Genomic DNA, 18,671 nt, shown 5'->3' with positions numbered 1-18,671 from the left:
GCCCTCTGTGGGGTGGAGCTTCACTCGGATGAGAGGGCTGAGGTGCTGTGCGGTTGAGTGGCTTCCCGGAGGCACCAGGCTGCAGAAGCAGAGACCGCCTTCACAGCGGGCGGTCTGGGGTCCCTGTCCTGGCTCTGCTGCCTCTGCCATCCTGCCTCTGGCCCCGCAGGGCTGGCAAGTGACGTGGGGTCAGAGAAAGGGGCTTCGTCTGGATGTCGGGGGGCCCTGGCCTCAGCCTCGACGCACCCCCTCCTGCCTGAAGAAGCTGGAGACCTCACCCCCCGCCTCCTCCCTGCTGGCTTGTGGACTGCATGGACGACGGTGCCTGCTTCACAGAGCTGCGGGGAGGAAGGGCTCCCGTGCTGGACGGGACAGGGCGCTGCGTGGCGCCTGGGACGGGGTAGTGTGTGAGCTCCCGGCCCCTCCGGGCACTCAGGGTTTACTGGGAGCAGCTGCTGCTGCATCACTGCCCCGCACTGACCCCCCCCACCGCCTTCCTCCCAGACCCCACCCTGCGTCCCAGGCCTCAGCCGGGTGGTTGGATGACAACACAATTCTCACAAAGGCACAGCCTGCCCTGCAGGGTGGCAGGGCAGCAGGAGTGCCTGAGCCCTTGGCTCACGTCCGGGCGCCACGCTGACCTGCTGGATGACCTTGGGCAAGGCCCCACCCCTCGGTGGCCTTGAGTCTCCAGCCAGGCTGGATCATCCCGGGCAACTCACCTGCCCTTTTGCAGTGGAGTCAGCAGCCCTGGGAAGTGACGTCAGGGTGGGGAGGTGGGCAGGGCAGGGAGGCCATGAGGCCAAGAGGGGCTATTTTGAGGTCAGGCGGGTTCCCCCAGGAAGCTGCTAGACAATGGTCTGGGGCCAGGAGTGGAAAATCCTGATCTTACTTGGGCTGAAAATAGCATGAGACGGCAGCGGCCAGAGCCTCACACGCCTGGCAGGTGGCAGCACACCAAGCAGCAGACCAGATGTCCACGCGAGGGCTCGGAGGTGAGACCCTGGGTCCCCACTCATCTCCTCCCCTGCTGCCGCCAGATTAGGTGGTGACTAGGTACCCCCCCACACCCAGGTCCTTAGATGCCTGCTGGCAGGGGCTCAGGGACAGTTCCCGGGGCTAGGCCAAAGTGGTCTCCACCCACCAGGGGACTCTCAGGGCCTTGGTCTGAGTGGGGGTTGGGCAGCACTAGAGGATGGGGCTGGGGAGCCGGGGCCAGGCAGCCGTGGCCTCACCCCAACCATGGACACACATGCAAAGCCACGTCGCACCAGCCCCTGGCTCCAGCTCTAAGCAGGACAGAGGGGCCCCAGCTGAGCATCCACACTCCTGGCCAGCAAAGCCTCTCACCTGGGTAGGGGCTCCCTGTGCACTGGGATGGGGCTCAGCCCAAGTAGCAGCCGGTGAGAAAGACACAGGCTTGGGACCACCTGAAGGAGGAAGTCACCAGGATGGCTCAGAGGGACTCCGGCCACGTTACGGGAAGTATCGAGCCCAGGCGGCCTCACGCTGTTCTGGGCAGCTCACCCACATTGCACAACGCCGAGTAATCATTTGAGTCATGGCCTGTGATGGGCCCCAGTCACGTGAGGGAGCCGCACACGCAGACTGTACAGAGAGGGAGGCACAGTGGGGAGGGTGCAGAGGCCGCAGGAGGAGTAGAGGGCCCTCTCTCACTAGGGTGGGCCCCCATGGCAAGGACTCGCCCAGAGGGCAGCTTTGCCCTTCCCTGCCCAAGGGCCGGGGCTGGCCCCTGCCTCGCTGAGCTCCACAGATCCTGGCAGGGCCCCAGAGGCTGTCACAGCTGAGGCCCCTCTCCCCCAGCCTATGCCCGACCCAGCCTGTGCCCAACCATGAAGCTGTGCAGCTGGGGTTTCCCCAGAGGGCAGAGGGCTGCCCGGGAGGAGGACTGTGTCTCTCCCACTTACCCAAGCGCACAGAGAGCCTCAGGTCGGGGCAAGGAGAGTGCCTCCTTGTGAGCCTGCCCCCACCTGGCCTCATCTCGGCCTTGAGCCTGGACACCTGCCGGCTCACCTGCCTGCCTGTGGCTCCTGCACACACAGCCTGCTGCCTTGCCTTCCTGTCTTTGCCCAGCCTGCGTCCTATACTTGGGTGTTCTCCTGTGAAATAACTGCTTTTCTCAGAAGCCACAACTCAGGAGTCACCCCACCTACTCCAGGAAATTTCCCCTGACCCCTGGCCACGGCCCCAGCCACTCAGCGTGAACCATGGTATGCTGGAGCAGCTCACGCCTGCTTGCAAGGGCCAGCTGTTAAACACACAGGAATTTTGCAAAGGAGCTGACATGGTGGTGGTGGTTTGAAACTGGCCAGAGCAGATCTGCACCATGGCCATGGCCAGTGCCACAGGTAAGGGGCTCCCTGCACCCCACTCCCCCAGACCCAATTAAATGGTTTAACATTGCCAGCTCATGATGTCTGTCAATTGAACTAGGAGCACAAGGATGGGACCCACGAGACTTCCCTGTGCCCAGCACAGCGCTGAGCACTGACGCCAACTGGCTTTAAGGTGGGGGTGATCTGGGCTCTGGAAAGGGGACCCCTGGGTGAGACACCCCCTGAAGTAGCTGGGAGGAAGGCAGGTGGCAGAACAGAACAGGTCAGAAGGGCCCTTGTGTGGGTGGTGAAGGCTTCCCAGGCCACGCCCCCAGCCCCCGACAGCAACAGGCCATGGCCCAGCAGGCAACATAACCTTTAGTAGAAGTCGCAGCCTCGAAGTAGTTCCCAGCCCTGGGGAGTCCCCAGATGTCCATCCCTTGGGCTTGGGATGCCACTCAGGGCTGAGCCCACCGTGGCACCCAGCCCTGCTCCACATCATGGTGGGCACTCAGTCCTGACCACTTACCCAGGGGAGCCCAGGCCCTGTGCCTGTTGCATGACGTTGGTAAACCACCTCCCTCTCTGGGCCTGATTCTGCATCCAACTTCATTAGGCTGGAGTAGTGTAGCAGGCGCGGCCAGCTGCTAGCCTGGAAGCCAGGTGGCTGTGGCCTTTCTAGAACCCTTATTTGAGCACGTGCAAATGATGACTGGGGGCCACAGGGACGGGTGACTCTGCCAAGGGACAGACCACAGGGTCATCACCCCCAGGATGACCGGCCTGGGTCGCGGATGGTGCATCTCCCACCTGAACAAGCCCTGGTCCCCCACGACTCCCTCCCTGGACAGGTGCACAGCCCGAGGGGCTCAGGGCCTACAGCCGGATGTCCTTAGTGTTCTCGCCACTGGCCGCAGCGCACGCCGTCTGCCGTGTGTCCTGACTGCTGGCCGACACATCTGCTGTCCTCTTGGTGTCTGTCCTGTTGGATCTGCGCAGGCCCAGCCTGCGGCGGGCTGGGGGCTCAGGGCTAGGGTCTGTGGGCGGCTTGGCATCGCGGGCAAAGCGCACGAGCCTCTGGCCAGCCAAGAAGTAGAGCACAGGGTCGAGGCAGCTGTTGGCACTGGCCAGCGGCCGGGTGACCTTGTAGGCCATGTTGATGGCGTTGAGCGTGTGGCAGCTGAGGTCCAGGGAGCGGAAGGAGTAGTAGAGGGTGCGGGTGACGTGGAAGGGCAGGAAGCAGATGGCGAAGACAGCCAGCACCACGGCGATGGTGCGCACCGACTTGCGCTTGGCCCGCGGCAGGCCCCCTGTGGTGCCGTAGGCCGGCCGGAGCAGCCGCCGAGCCATGAGCACGTAGCAGACCAGGATGACGGCGAAGGGCAGGGCGAAGAGCAGGCCCAGCATGACGGAGCTGTAGGCCATGAAGCGGCTGAAGAGCTCAGGCGCCGAGGTGTCGTGGCAGGTGACGCGGCCCCCGCGAGCGCTGGTGGTTACGAAGTGCAGCACAGGGGCCTGGCAGGCCAGCACCAGCACCCACACGGCGGCGGCCACCCGGCGGGCGTAGCGCGCCCGGCCCCAGCGCAGGGAGAGCAGGGGCCGCAGCACGCCCAGGCAGCGGTGCACGCTGATACAAGTGAGGAAGAGGATGCTGCAGTACAGGTTGGTGTAGAAGAGGAAGCGCACCAGCTTGCAGAGCACCGCGCCGAAGGGCCAGTGGTCGCCGCGGGCGTAGTAGTAGACCAGCAGCGGCAGGGAGGCGGCGTAGAGCGCGTCGGACACGGCCAGGTGGAACATATAGGTGGTGGAGGCGTTCCAGGTCTTGAGGCGGCACAGGAAGATGTAGAGCGCCACGACGTTCAGACACAGCCCCAGCACGCACACGGTGCCGTAGGACACGGGCAGCAGCACGTACTTGAAGTCCTCATTGAAGCGGCACTTGTAGCCCAGCTCATCCCCTTCCCACGTGCCGTTCGCAGTGCCATTCCAGGGGTCCGAGCCTGCTGCCATCACCCTGCGGAGGAGAGAGGGGCGGTCAGGGCCAGGGCGGGACTCGGTGGGCAGGCCTCTCGCGCCCACCTGACCAGGATCTCTCCCTGGGCCCTGGGGCCTGGAGGATGCACGAGACCCGTGGGTGTAAGGATCATAGAATCTCAAGGCTTTAGCAGTACAGTGGGCAAACTGCAGCCCCAGAGCCAGCTCCAGCTGTTCCTGTAAATAAAGCTTTCGCTGAACACAACCGTGCCTCCCCGTTTACAAAGAGCAGTGTCGTTGTAAAAAAGACGGCAGAGCCAGCGCTGCAGCTCAATAGGCTAATCCTCCATCTGCGGCACCAGCACACCGAGTTCTAGTCCAGGTCAGGGCGCCGGATTCTGTCCCGGTTGCTCCTCTTCCAGGCCAGCTCTCTGCTATGGTCAGGGAGTGCAGTGGAGGATGGCCCAAGTCCTTGGGCCTTGCACCTGCACGGGAGACCAGGAGAAGCACTGGCTCCTGGCTTTGGATCAGCGCGGTGCACCGGCCACAGCGCGCTGGCCACAGCAGCCATTGGAGGGTGAACCAACAGTAAAAAGAAAACCTTTCTCTCTGTCTCTCTCTCTCACTGTCCACTCTGCCTGTCAAAAAAAAATTTTTTTTTTTAAAAGACGGCAGAGCTTGAAAAATGGACAACACTGACCCCTTGACATTTTGACAAAGTGTGCTGACCCTGCCTCAGGATCGTGGCTCCACCCCCAGGACTGATTCCGAGCCCTGGAATCTGAGGATGTGAGGGTCCCCCAGGCTCCAATTTCAGGCTCACAGGAAGGCGCCAAGGAGGCTCACTGAGTGGCAGCATTCCCAGTGCCCACTGCCACGCGTGTCCTCTGAGCAGCATCACCAGGCTCTCGCCTGTGCCGGGGGGGGGGGGGGCGGGGTGGTGGTGGGAGGGGCTCTGGCCCTGGGCTTGGTATTTGGGTGTTTGAGGAAGTTTCCAAGGGGGCTCCCTCTTCAGTCACTCACTCACTCTCAGCAAACATTCCCTGGGCACCCAACCCCACAGCCTTCCTGCCTCTGAACACTGCAGCCCTGCCCCGCCCACACCTGAGAGGCTGCGGACGCGCGGGGAACTCCCTGAGGGTCAGGGAAGTCTTCGGTAGAGATGGACACATGGCAGGGGTGCTTCTGTGGTGGGGCAAATCTGGCTTCTCCAGGGCCAGCGTCCCCATCTGCCCATGCCCCACCCTGCCCTGGTGAGCCAGCACCGAACCCTCTGGCTCCGACCCCCAGGCAGACCTGAGTGGGTGGTCCACCTTCTTCCTTCTCTCCCCCCGCCAATGTGGGGGGCAGGGGACAGGCTTCTTGGTCTGCAGGGCAAAGAGGTGCCTAGAGGTGCTGGGGGCAGGGCGGGCAGTGTGCAGAATGCACAGGGCACCTGTCTGACGCTGTGAGGGGCCGATGTGCTGCAAAAGCCACTCCTCCTGTGCCCTTACAAAAGCTACTGACACAGATCCTTACAACACGGCCGGGAGCCGGATGGTCACTCCCAGCTTTGCAACCAAGAAGCCAAGACACAGGTCACGTCGGTCAGCTGGGCAAGGTCACAGGGCCAGTGCTGGGCTGCAGCTCCATCCTGCACGGGAGGAGCCGTGGGAGGTGGTGAGCACCCTGTAACAGCAGGTGCCCAGGTGTGGGACAGTGTGGGTGGACAGAGGGGCAGACGACGTGTGAGTCCTCTCACCTGAGACCCTGGGGCCCTCCACCCCCTTAGCCCTGGCTCTGGCCTCCCAGCAGCAGTTCGGGGTCCGTGAGGTTGGGATAGGCGGGCTGAGAGGCACATGCACCCAGGAGGAAGGGAGTCTGCGCTGTCAACGCCCATCATGGACACAGATGGCTCCCCAGGGGGTCAAGGCAGAACTCAAGAGGGGAGGCAGAGAGGGGCTCCTGCAGGGCCACGTCGGGAGGGGACGGGGTGGGGGCTGTGGCGGGCTGAGACCTCCTGCCCAGGATGGGCCCAGCATTCCCCTTGGCCCAGCACTGGCCTCCGCCTCTTCTTGCTGGAATGACTGTAGCAGCCTCACCCCCCGCACACCTCCAGAGGGGTCTCTGTGCAAAGCTGATGCCATTCCTCCATGGCTCCCACCCACCAGCTCTCTGGAGATGCAAGGCCTCAGCCTGGTCTTGTGGTTTTCACAGCCGGCCTCTGCCAGCCTCACCAGCAACCCCCCACCCCCTCCCCACCCCAGCTCACTCATGCTGCTCCTGGGGACCCACTCACGCCGCCACCTCCACCTGCTGAAGTGACAGCCTGCAGCCTCAGCACGCCACGCCCGGTGACCAAGCCCCTGGCCCCCGGTTCCCTCTGCGCACACAGTCTCCTTCTGAGCACTGCTTGCCGCTGTGCCCATGGTCAGTACGCTGGGGTGCCGTGAGCTTCCAGCCCTGGCTCCCAGCGGCCTTTCCCAGAAGCCCTGAGGCAGCTGTCTCAGGCCTCTGGCCGCAGGAGCCGGAAGGGGCCGACCAGGGCTCCGTGATGGCCAGGGGAGCAGCCCTGGGGCCCGTGCTGAGGCCAGGTCTGGGCACCTTGTGAGGGGCAGACCTCAGAGCTGCCCGGGCCCGAGCCTGGGGCACGGGTCCCTGAAGGAAGGGGTGGGGGTGGGGAGTGGTCGGGAACGGGGGCGAGGATTCGGCATCAGACAGGGGAAGTGCGGGACGGACCGAGGCTGAGACCACTGGCTGTGGAGCTCACAGAGCTGCAGGAGGAGCAGGGCCCGGCTGGGAGATGGAGGTGCTTGGGGTGGGGGCGGGGGCTGTTCCATCAGGGACGGAGCCCAGCCCTGGAGCCGGGAGCCCCGGCCCTGGGTTTGAGTCCAGCTCTGCTGCAGAACCCAGGAGACATCAGGCATTCCCCCCCCGACCCCACCCTGAGCCTCGGACCCCCCGCGGAGCAGAGTCCCCAGCCTTGACAATGCAGCCCCAGACCCCCAGGCTCCCGGCGCAGCTCCAGCTGTTGCTCTGTCCTCAGGGCTGTGGTCAGTGCGACTTCCCTTTGCACTCGACATCTTCGTGCTCCGTGGCAGCTTCCTGCCCAATGCTGACGGAGGAATCTCTGACACGGGGAAGGGGGTGGGGAAGGTGGCCTCTTCCAGGCCAGCTGGGGCCTCCATCACCGTGGCCCAGGGCCAGCCTGTCCCTCAGCCATGAGCACAACTTCTTGAGCCCAGAGTCCCCCACGTTAGGGAGCCAGCTGTGCCCCTAGCCCTCCCCTCAGGGCCGCCCTTGCTGCCTCTCCTGACCCCACCCCCCACCGGCCTGGTCCCACACCCCTCTCTGGCTCCCACTCGGCCGCCAGCACTGGTGGGCTCTGCCCTGAGGAGCTGCCAGTCTGGAGAGGACCCATGAGCCCCTGCAGGGTCCCCGCCTTAGCTCAGCTGTCCTTCCTGGAAAGCCCTCCCCCAACCCTGCACCCCCTTCCAGCCGCCCCCGGGTGCCCCGCACCGACACTCCCCAGCCTCACGCCTGACTCCTGGGGACCTTCCTTGGCTCGCTACATTGTCGCCACTCCCCAGTGCATTCCAGGGGCTCCTTGAGGGCTGTCAGCCAGCAAGAGGCTGGAGCAAGGCGACTGTTACAGAACAAGGGACATCAAGGATGAATGAGTGGTACCAGCACCAGGGGCTGCGGGAGCACCTAAGTGCTGGGCTTGGTGAAGCCGCCTTCCTTTCCCTCGCCCCTCTGAGGCCTCCCAGAAGACAAGGACCATGAAGGTTTCTCCGCAGCTGACCCTGGGTGGCCAGGAGACAGCTCAGGCCTCCTGGGGGCCCAGCCCACTGGGGTCTGTTCCTGCCCAGACAGGTCCATCTCTCGGAGTTGCAGGGGCCCAGAGGACCCTGCCCCTGTCAGGGGAGGGGTTGGGGCAGAGCCCCAGGCTCAGGCATCTGCAGACAGCTCAGGTGCCTAGGGCTGGCCGCATGCGTCCATCTGGCTCACCTCAGGCTCGGGGCATGGGTCAGTTCCCTATCCTGGAGCCCGTCCGCCACCCCTGCTCCGAGGAGGCCAGCCATGGGCAGAGCACCTTCCGCATGGCCTCTCCATTTGATCTCCTGCCCCACCTTGGAGGATCTACTGCTATTCAAGGTCACGCTGCCAGGAACTGGAAAACTTGACACCCGGCGCTGTTCTGCTCCAAAGCCTGGATGCATCCCAGCCTGGGATGCAAGACAGAGACAGGACCAGCACCTGCCTTGGAGCCCCTTGATCTAAGTGCAGTTCTGTGCAGGCACATGTACAGCATGCCCACACCCGCCCCAGGCTCCCCGCCCATGGGCCCACCCTCCCACACCTGGACCTGACCGGCCCTTGTTCTCGCTGTCAGGATGCTCGGTGCCGGCTCAGGTTCCTCACTCATGAATGCACCCGCCTGGACCGGCTGCAGGGAACTCTGGAAAACAGGAAAAACAGGTCCTTCAGCCTCCTGCCCAGCCTCCAGCACTTTCCAGGGCAGGCAGTGCCACTGCCACAGGGGGCTCCCACAAATACAGGGAGTGGAGACAGCCAGGGCTCAGGACCACAGGGAGCCTGCCAGGCCCAGGCCTTCCAGGGCCTCCTCCTCTCTCCAGCCTCAGCCCTACAGAGGCAGAGATGTGACCTGGTGCCTTTGTCCTGATCGCAGCCCCCTCTGCCCACATACACACGCCCCCAGCCACCCACCCCCAGCTCACATGCTCCCAGGCTGGGCTGTCCACAGGCTGTCTCCTGTTGCACAGCAGGTGGCCCTGGGGAGCTGAGCCAAGCTGCCCACGTCTGCTTCCTCGGTCCTGGTTCTGTGCTTCATCTCTACAGCAGGAAATGGTCCATACCCTCCTTGCACTCCCAGCATGCATCTACAGGACTTCTGCCAACACGCTCAATCCCACGGCCAAGCATCCCTCCACAGTGTTAGAAACACACAAGGCACAGATGCGCAGGTCCACGGGGTGCACACAGTCCCACGCAGACAAACAGGCAGGGTGCACACACGCAGTCCCAACTGTCAGGCCTTGAGCAGCCTTCAGAAACCGCCCACACCAAACCCCCATCTGACACAGGTGGAAACTGAGGCACGAGACCTCACAGGAAGGCAGAGACAGAGCCAGGATTAGAACCCAGGATTCCTGACTGCGGGCCCCGGTCCTTGCCTTGACTCACATCAAGCACAGGGCTTCAGGGAGGGGATGGGTGCCTAGTGGTGCCCCCCTCTGCATGGGCAGGTCCCAGCACCCACCAGGACCCCAGATGCATCATGGGAGGAAAAGAACACCTCCTTCTGAACTGGCTTTTTATGTCTGCTTCATTTCCTGAGAATGGGGAGATGGATTCGGGACAGCTGAGGCCAAAGTGGGGTGCACAGGGCAAGCACTGGGGATGAGAATACAGGAGCTGGGGCCACCGTCTGCTGAGTGCCCTGTGCCCAGTGGGCCCAGGTTGACTGGGACCAGCACATGGGTGCCCCTGCCAGGGCGCTCTGGAGTCCAGGGACAGGGTAATAGAACCCCACTTTCCAGCCCCGGCTTCTCTCCCTCCAGCAGGAGAGCTCCCAAGCCCTTCTCCCTTTTCCAAGGCAGCCTGCGCCTCCTTCCAGCCCCTTGCCTCCCTTAGAGCCCTGACAACCTCTCCCTCTCTCGGAGCCGGCACCATCACTCACCGCTCAGCCCAGGGAGTTCTGGAGGCACCGCGCGGCCCCGCCCCGCAGCCTTAGGCCCAACCGCCGGCCACCGCAGAGCCTCCTCCCTGGCCTCCTTGTCCCCAGCTCTGGTCCCCAGCCTTCACACTGCAGCCACACGGTCATCCTAAAGCACAAATCTGACCGCAGCTGCCGAGCTCTAAACCCTGCCACAGGGGGCTGGCGCTGTGGTGCAGCGGGTTAAGCTGCTGCAAACAAAGCCAACATCCACATGGGCACCAGTTCGAGTCCCGGCTGCTCCACTTCCACCCAGCTCTCCGCTAATGTGCCTGGGAAAGCAGTGGAAGATGGCCTGAGTCCTTGAATCACCGCACCCATGTGGGAGACTTGGAAGAAGCTCCTGGCTCCTGGCTTCAGCCTGGCGCAGTCCCAGCTGATGTGGCCATTTGGGAAATGAACCAACAGATGAAAGATCTCTCTCTCTCTGTAACTCTGCCTTCAAATCAGTTAATTAATTTAAGAGAGAGAGAGAGAGACTTCCATGGCTCCTAAGCTGATGTCCAGGCTCCTCAGCCCAGGACTCCAGGACTCAAGGCCCCAGCTGGTGGGCTCCTGCCACCCTCCCAGGAAGCCCACCCTCCCCATCTCCCATCTCAGCACAGCAGGAGCAGTTCCCGTGGCTGCATCTTTGCGCAGGGACATGTCCCCTTGTCTTCCAACACAAGAGATGGGCTGTGCCACTTCTCACCTAACCCCGGGACTCAGCGAGCCCACAGCAGAGCAGCCTTGGTGTGTTTGACCTCAGAAGCCGTCCGGTAGCCCCTGGCCTCCCCACGGCTCTCCCTGCCTGGTCGGTTCTCTGTGTGCGACTGGCCAAGCCTGCCACATACTCTTCTTGGTGCTTCCCTGGTGCGAGGCATCCATGATGGTTATTGCACCCATTTCATAGGCAGAAAACAGAAAAACTAAGGCCAGAAACTGTAGCTCCAGTCTCACCCAAAGTCACGGGCAGAGCTAACCCCAACATGCAGAGTATCGACCTGTGACCTGGCTTTGCTCCTCCCCCATCTGTGGCCCTGGGCTAGTGAGCCTAAAACCAGGGCTGCAGAATCTCCAGGGTGGTTGGACAGCATTCCATCTCCTCTGCTAGCGTGGTGCTGGAATGTGCCACCCGCTAAGCTGGCAGACCCTGTCCTGCGTGGTAGTGCACAGGGTCCAGTATCGCTCTGGAGATCCCCTGCTGCCTGCCCCCGCCAGGGATGGTGTGCGCAGGGGAGATAGAGGGCCTGGGCCCAGAACACCAGGGAGGGCACGGGGCAGGTGGGAAGTCCCGGTTCTGCCACTGTCAGCCATGCAGCCCGGATAAGGCTCACCACTCCAGAACCCCAACCTCACCGTCCTCACAGGCCCCGGCAGTACCCACCCCCAAGGGTTGTTGGGAGAGTTAAGTGAGAGGATTGTGACCTCTCTACAACATAATTAAGAGGGGTGAGATGTCGACAGGTGGCGAAGCCAGGAGGACTGGGGCATCCTGGGAAGCCAAGAGGGGCAGGAAACAGCATGGGAATTATAGGCTGGGGCTGCAGGCAGCAATGCCACGGCCAGGCTGACCACGGAGCAGGCTCCCCACCCTGAAGGCCATCCTCAGGGGACAGGCAGTCCCGGGCCCCCCGCAGGTGCAAAAACCTATCTATGCCTGTCCCTGAACAGAGCACGTGGGCACTCTGGGGCAGGTCTGACCCTTACCCGATCTCAATGAACTCATGGTCAAAGTGGGGAGAGGCACACCCAGAAACCGGCAATGCCATCTCAGGATGATCAGGCCTAAAGGAAGCCAAGGAGGCCCCAAGGAGAAATGGAGAGGTGGTCAGGGAAGGCTTCCTGGAGGAGAGGACACCTGACACTTGCACTCTGGAAGATGAGTAGGAGTGGGGTGGGTGTGGAGAGAGGAGGAGCAGAGAGGACAAGCCAAGGCGAAAGGGGGTGGGTACATTTGGAGAATTTCTCAGCACCCCTGCAGCTTCAGGGGCATGGGGAGAGCAAGGGGGGGCTACACAGGCTCAGGAGCTCAGAAGCCACCCCCGGCCCCTCCCAAATGTCCTCCAGGCAGCTGACGGCCAGTGGGGCCCCTGCTTCTGTACCATGGGCCCAGGGTTGGGCCAGGGAACAGCGGACGGGAACCCTCTGAGGGTATGAGCTGCTGCCGTTCTGGGGTGAGGCTCCCCTTCTTGGGGGCCCCTTGGAATCCTTGGGGCCGCTTGCTCAGGCTGAGCTCAGAGCATCCGATCAGATGAGCCAGGCTTGCAGACCTGGGAACTTGCAGGGGCTCCTAAGGAGGAAGGGCCATCGTCGAGGTCTGGCGTGGGGATCATTTTCAGTGTGGGGTGGGGCACCCCATCCCCAACCCAGGAAGGACTCCGAACCCCGCCCCCTCTGCCCCCCAACACAGTGCAGCCAGCTAGAAGAGGAGCTAGAGAACCGAGCGGCTCCCCAGCCTCAGTGCCCGGGGCTCCACCCCTCCCACCACCCCCAGACTCAAGAGCCAAGGACCCTGGGTTCAGCCTCAAACCCGAAAGCACCTGCTCAGCCCTGCTCACGTCAGCCCCTCCCTCTGAGCCGTGCTGTACAGAGCCGTTCACGAGGAGTGGGTGGGGGACAAGAGGGCGGGCAGGCGCTCTGGGACCCCAGGAGAGCAGCGGGAGGAGGTTCCTGGGGGAGGAGCTGTGCTCAGCTCGCAGGAGGTGCAGGAAGGGACCTGCGTGGGAGAACAGAGGTCACAAGCTGGCGAAAGGACAAACATGAAAGCAAGCAGGGTGTGGGCTGCCTCGGTGCTGTCCGGCCCCCACGCGCTGGTTCCCAGAGCCCGCCTCCAGGAGTCTCTGGTTCTAGGGGTAAACGAAAAACGCTGCTTCAACTCAGTTACTCGCAGCTTCCGAAAATCTTTGGTTTGGAGATTCTCAGAACCACGAGAGTAAATCTGCGAGCCACACGGTCCTAGCAAATGCTCGCCTGCACCCACAAGTGCCTGGCTTGACACCCACATGTGCTGCCAGCCCAGCAGGGCCCCAGCGATCCAGCTGAGGGGACAGACACGGATACAGACAAGGACACGGACCCAGCCCACGGGGTTGGTATGAGAAGGGAAGCTCAGGGGCCTTGGAGTTCAGGGCCACTCCTTTGCATCCTGGGAGGGGGTGGTCAGGGAGAGCTTCCCAGGGGAGGGGTCACCTAAGCGGGAACTTGAGAGTCCATCAGGAGTTTGTCAGGCAGACAAAGAGGCAGGAGGGCACGGAGGGCACAAGGGGGCGTCACAGACGTGGTGGCGTGGCTGTGCGGCCCGCCAGGGAGAGGCCGGGGGTCACGTGCCAAGCGCTGGGTGGCACGGAACGCGCAGGGGCCTGAGGAATTCATGTGGAAGGGCTCACATGCCAGGCTGTGGAGCTGGCCCCCTCTCTGAGGACAATGGAGTGCTTCAGAGGAAGGTCACGGCCACAGTGACCTTTACAGCGATGGTGCTGCCAGGGAGGTGCACGGAACTGGGCGGTCTGGAAGGGAAGAGACTAAACACACAGCGATGCTGTGCGAGGTGCGAGAGGCGAGGAGCTGACCTGGGCCCTAAAGCAGCCTTGCCTGACTCAGACTAGCCACGGCAAGGCACCTCGGCCTGCAGGCTGGGGCTGGCAGAGTGAGCGCTCACCAGGAAGCTGCGTCAACCCCAGGCAGCCCCCTCATGGGGCGGAAGGGCACATGGCCCCACGGGCCCCAGGAGGCCGAGAGAGTCCCCGCCCTGCCTCACGCCAGTGCCCGGCTGCCCCTCTGGGGAGCTGCAAACACAGGGCAGAAGGCCATGCAGCTGCCCAGCGGGGACTCCAGCTACTCATCCTAGACCGGGAGTGACTCAGGCCTAGGAGCCGGACAACAGGGGAGTGGAGGAACTCTGCCCAGGAACCCCCCGGGGCTCTCCGAGGAGCAAAGCCCTCCTCTCGCAGGGCACGCCCACGCCCTCACTGGTACCTGCTCCGGGCCCAACCGGTGCCGGGTGATGGGGATGGCCTGGTCTAGTCCCGCAACTGCCCTTAGGAAAAGAGGTCCCCACAGCACCTGCCCCCACAGCACGGGGCAGCAGGGAGAGGCCAGGCAGAGGACCAGGGAGCCCAGTAGGAAGCTATGGGCCAAAAACTGCGCCCAGCAAGGCAGTGTGAGGAGAGGAGAGGCTTCATCCGGGCTCCTCGTGCGACCTTGGGAGAGGCACTGTGCAAGCCTCCGTCTCCTCCCCTACACAATGGATGACCATTCCTCACTCCTGGGCTGCTGGAGGATAAAAAGGAGGACTTTTAGAAACGCTGAGCAGGAAGCTGCCTCTGCAGAGCGGGCACGGGGGGAGATGCTCAATCCCTGGGGCAGGCACGGCGGTGCAGCGGGTGAAGCCGCCACCTGGGATGCCGGCATCCCATACTGGAGCACTGGTTTGAGTCCTGGCTGTGAGTTTTCAATCCAGCTTCCTGCAAACGTGCCTGGGAAGGCAGCAGAACACGGCCCAAGTGCTTGGACCCCTGCTACCTACACAGGAGACCTGGATGGAGTTCCAGGCTCCCAGCTTTGGCCTGGCCCAGCCCTGCCTGGCCTTTGTGGCCATTTGGGGAGTGAACCCATTGGTGCACTGGAAGATCCCTCTATTTCTGTTTTTCCCTCTATGTCACTTTGCCTTTCAAATAATTACATAACTCCGGCAAGGCACTGTGATGTAGTGGGTAGAGCCACTGCCTGGAGTGTCAGCATCCCATATGGGCGCTGATTCGAGTCCCAGCTACTCCACTTCCAATCCAGCTCCCTGCTAATGGCTTGGGAAGGCAGTGGAAGATGGTCCAGGTGCATGGGCTCCTGCTTCCCATATGGGAGACCCAGAGGAAGCTCCTGGCTCTTGGCTTTGGCCCGGCCCCAGCCCTGGCCTTTGCAGCATTTGGAAGTGAACCAGCAGATGGAAGATCTCTCTCTCTCTCTCTCTCCCTCCCTCCCTCTCCCTCTCCCTCTCCCTCTCCCTCTCCCTCCCTCCCTCTGTCTCTCTGTAACTCTGCCTTCCAAATAAATAAAAATCTTTAAATAAATGACTGTTTTTTTAAAAATCCCTGTCACTAGCACAATCCCTGCTATGGCTGCTGTGCCATGTTGTCTTCAGAACACGTTTCCGCCTCTGGGTGTCACACACTCGCCCTGTGCATTGCTCTTTAAAGCTCTTCACAGCTTACAACGCCCTTTCCTGGCCACGGTCCTAAGAATCCTCGCAGCAGCTCTGTGTTCAAAGAGGCAGGATCATATTCCCAATGTACAGATGGCAAAGCTGATGTTACAGAGGCACAATGGCTACAGCCACGAAACCAAAGCTCTAATGAGGTCACTCTCTCTCAACCAGTCCTCAGGGGACCCAGGGGCCAGCCTGGGAGCCCCGTGCATCCAGCGCAGGAGGGCAACAGGGAAGGACAGGCCACAGCTTCTCTCCACAGCCCAGCTCGGCCGACCCTGTGAGCAGCGCCCGGGGCAGCTCAATGCAGGCCAGAGACAAGAGTGACAAGGGCTGGCACTGCAGCACAGCAGATACAGCAGCGCTACGTGACCCTGGCAGCCCATTCGGAGGGCTGCTCTGCTTCTGATCCAGCTCCCTGCGAATGCGCACCTGGGAAAGCAACAGAAAATGGTCCAAGTGCTCGGGCACCTGCCACCCACGCTGGAGATCCCATTTGGGAAGTAAACCAGCAAATGGAAGATCTCACGCTCTGTCACTCTGCATTTCAAATAAAAACTTTTTAATTTAAAAATCTTCAAGATAAAGCAAGAGAGAGACAAGCCCTGCACGCCAGCCCCCCCCCCCCCCTCAGGACCTCACTGGTGCTGATGTCCTTTCAGAGCTGGCAGGGCAGGGGCACCCAGCAAGTTGGGGGCAGAGCTAGAAGGGGATCAGTTGCAAGGTTGCTTGGCTCCCGTGGGGGTGGGAGAGTCCTAAGGGTCCCCAGATTCCACAGAAGGAGCATCAGAGGCCTCGGGGGGTGGGGGAGCCTGGGCCTGGGGCCAGGGCCTGCGTGGCTGGGGTGGCCCGGCCCCACCTGCCGCAGCACTTCTCAGGTCCCCCCCCCCCCACGCACAGAGGCTTCTTGAGATGCTCTCTGACCACGATTCCCCCCTGCTCATCCGTCCACGGCTCCCGACTGCCTCTCAGAGAATCCAGGTTTTCAGCCTGCACCCCCACTCCCAGCGGCCCAGACCACAGTGCTCCGGCAGCCTGTGCCCCCTAGCAGATAAGTTTGCTCCCTGTTCCCCGTCTTTGTAACGGCACGGAGCTCTGCTGCAGGCAGCTCTTCAGCGGCGGGAGGCAGGGTAGAGGGAGCGCCCCTGCTCTCAGCTCTGCGCAGCGTGCTGGCAGCACAGAGGCGGGTGAGGGCCAGTCTCTGCCCTCCCGGAGGCCCTGTACCTGGCTCGAGGGACACAGATGATAGACATGGACTGTGATAGTCCTGGGTAAGAAGGACCAGAGCTCACAGCACCAGAAGAGGCTCCAACCTGATGGGGGTGATCAAGGAAGGCTTCCTGGAAGGGGGGGCATCTGAACTGGGGCCCTGGCTGAGCAGTTCTTCAGGTGAGGAGGATGAGAGCTGCAGGGCCTATCAGGCAGTGGGCATGGAAGATAATGTCCTGAGCCAGAGAGTGGTAACAGCCTCGTGTGCACCAGAGCAGAGGTCACCTGCTATTATTGAAGGGTGCAGTCGCCAGGTCGTGGCCAGAAGGGTTGGCAGGCTGAGGGGTTCCGAGTGGTCCTGGGGCGGGGGCACAGGGTGACGCCCGTTTCTGGAGGCTCCTTCCAGGGAGTGACACCTGTGTCCCCACCCCCAAGCTGCAGGCCGGCCCAGATAGGCACTGGGGCTGAACATGAGCCCTCAGCTTCTGTGTCATTATTAACATCCGTGTTATCATTCCCTCCTTATAAAGCAGAGTCCCATGGCGGCCAGGTGAGGCTGGGACACAGGTCTCTGAGCCTCCAGGGCTCTGGGGTAGGCAGACCCTCCTTCCTCCTCCCCCTCCCCCACAGATAACTGGCACCTCCTCGGCCTCCCCCTACCCTCAAAAGCTCACCCTCATTCCAACTTGGGTCCCAGACCCTCCGGGCGGGGGCTCAGGGAAGCCGGGGACCCTATGTTTAGAGAAACAACAGTCCTGGCCCCCACAGGTCCCTCCCCAGCAGGGCCTGGCCCTTGGGAGCGCTTTTGGAGAGTCCCAGATCTGCCGCTGGTAGCCCTAGTCCGGGGGCGGGCTTCTCTCCTAACTGACCCTTCCCACAGCCCCTGCTGCGCCCCGCCCCTGCCCCCCAGTCTTAGAGACCCCCAGGACGCGAAGGCCACCCAGAGTGGACCCCCCGCCCCGGGGGCGGACCAGCGCGCAGCGCAGCGCAGCTCCCACTGCTCTGGCCCCACTCCACACCGGCGCCCAGCCGGAGTGCGCACACACACTCCAGTTCCAAAAGTTCAGCGGCGGCCCCGGGGGCGCACGCACGCAGCGGCTCACATTCGCACGTGCCAGTGCGAGGGCCCGCGCTCTCGCTCCCGGGGTAGCTGTCCCCACTCACCGAGGTCGGCGCTCCCGGGGACACCAAGTTCAGCCTCCGTCCTCCGGTGCGCTCACACCACCCACGTCTGCCGGCTCCCCCTCTGCGCGAGTCGGCACCCGCGCCGGGTTCACCGGCCGCGTCCCCAAGCTGCGCCAGCCAACCTCTCCCGGTGTCCCGGCCCCGGCGGGCGGCCCGCCCCTCAGAGCCGCGCTCGGCCGCCCGGGGTGCGGTCGCTGCAGCTCGGGGTGGCTGGCACCCGCGTCCTGCCACCACCGCCGCGGGACCCACCGCCGCGGGACCCACGCGCCCGGGAGCCCCGCGGCCCCCGACCCGCCTCGCTCCCCACCCGCGGCCGGGCGGGGAACAGGGCGAACTCTGGACGGGCCCTGGCGCCGCCCCACAACCGCCCCGGCAGACACCGGGCCACCCGCCCCGGGACGCCGCCCAGCGCCACCGCCGCGGGGTCAGCGCGTCCGCAAGGGGCGCTGCGCCGGCAGGGGCCGGCGGCGAGAGAGCCAGCGCGTGAGGAGAGGGTTTCTCTGGCGCCGAAGCCCTGCAAGGTTTTGCCCAGCGCCTGAGCGGCCCCTGCCGCTGCCCGCTGCGGGGCCTCCGCTCCTCGCCGCTGCCCACGTCGGGCCCGCCTCAGGCCCCGTCTGACGGCGACGCGCCTCCTTTGCTTGAGGCTGCGGCTGGGGTCTTTCGCCACTGCCCTGGGCAGGAAAGCCGAGCGCCCGGCTCCGGAGTGGACGGAGGGAGCCTCCCGGTGTTCCCCGACCCTTTCTTTATCTCCCTTAGAAGTTCCCTGAACATTCCTATTTAATGAAGAAAGAGGGGCGGCGTCGGGGATGCTTCCCCCTCTCCCCAAATGCTTGCAACAGTTTGGGCTGCTTCTCTGGTCCCACATTCTGAGTAGCTTCTCAGCCGGCAGGGCGCCCCGCCCCACGTAGTGTCCGCCCCCCGCCCCCAGCCCCCCACTTCTGATCTGTGTGGGAGTAAGGCGTGAGGCTGCTGAGCCAGCTACAGACCCTTGCGAGAGCCTGGCTCCCTTCTAGTCCTCTCAGGGCCACCTTTGCTGTGAAATGGAGCCACACACATCCTCCTGCCC

At 63.3% G+C, this 18,671-nt stretch overlaps 1 protein-coding gene across 12 annotated transcripts; it reads right to left on the bottom strand.

Moving 5' to 3' along the window:
- Window positions 1-2,695: 2,695 nt before the first annotated feature.
- On the bottom strand, window positions 2,696-17,990 carry P2RY2 (purinergic receptor P2Y2). 12 transcript variants are annotated; one of them, XM_051851082.2, is made up of 5 exons: window positions 17,585-17,990; window positions 8,653-8,751; window positions 6,052-6,254; window positions 5,829-5,943; window positions 2,696-4,350 (listed from the first exon to the last, which is right to left on the bottom strand). In XM_051851082.2, exon 5 carries the CDS (start codon window positions 4,344-4,346, stop codon window positions 3,213-3,215), a length of 1,134 nt encoding a protein of 377 aa, XP_051707042.1. In that variant the 5' UTR covers window positions 4,347-4,350; window positions 5,829-5,943; window positions 6,052-6,254; window positions 8,653-8,751; window positions 17,585-17,990; the 3' UTR covers window positions 2,696-3,212. The 12 variants fall into 12 exon arrangements, with proteins under 12 accessions (XP_051707042.1, XP_069931143.1, XP_051707041.1 ...); XM_070075042.1 differs by lacking the exon at window positions 17,585-17,990 and adding an exon at window positions 9,032-10,469; XM_051851081.2 differs by lacking the exon at window positions 6,052-6,254 and having other exon boundaries at window positions 5,829-5,978.
- Window positions 17,991-18,671: the final 681 nt, after the last annotated feature.

Source organism: Oryctolagus cuniculus, chromosome 1, assembly GCF_964237555.1.
Source record: "Oryctolagus cuniculus chromosome 1, mOryCun1.1, whole genome shotgun sequence".
Classification (NCBI taxonomy): domain Eukaryota; kingdom Metazoa; phylum Chordata; class Mammalia; order Lagomorpha; family Leporidae; genus Oryctolagus; species Oryctolagus cuniculus.
Note: the sequence above shows the minus strand (reverse complement) of the source record. Positions and strands in the feature narration are given on the sequence as shown.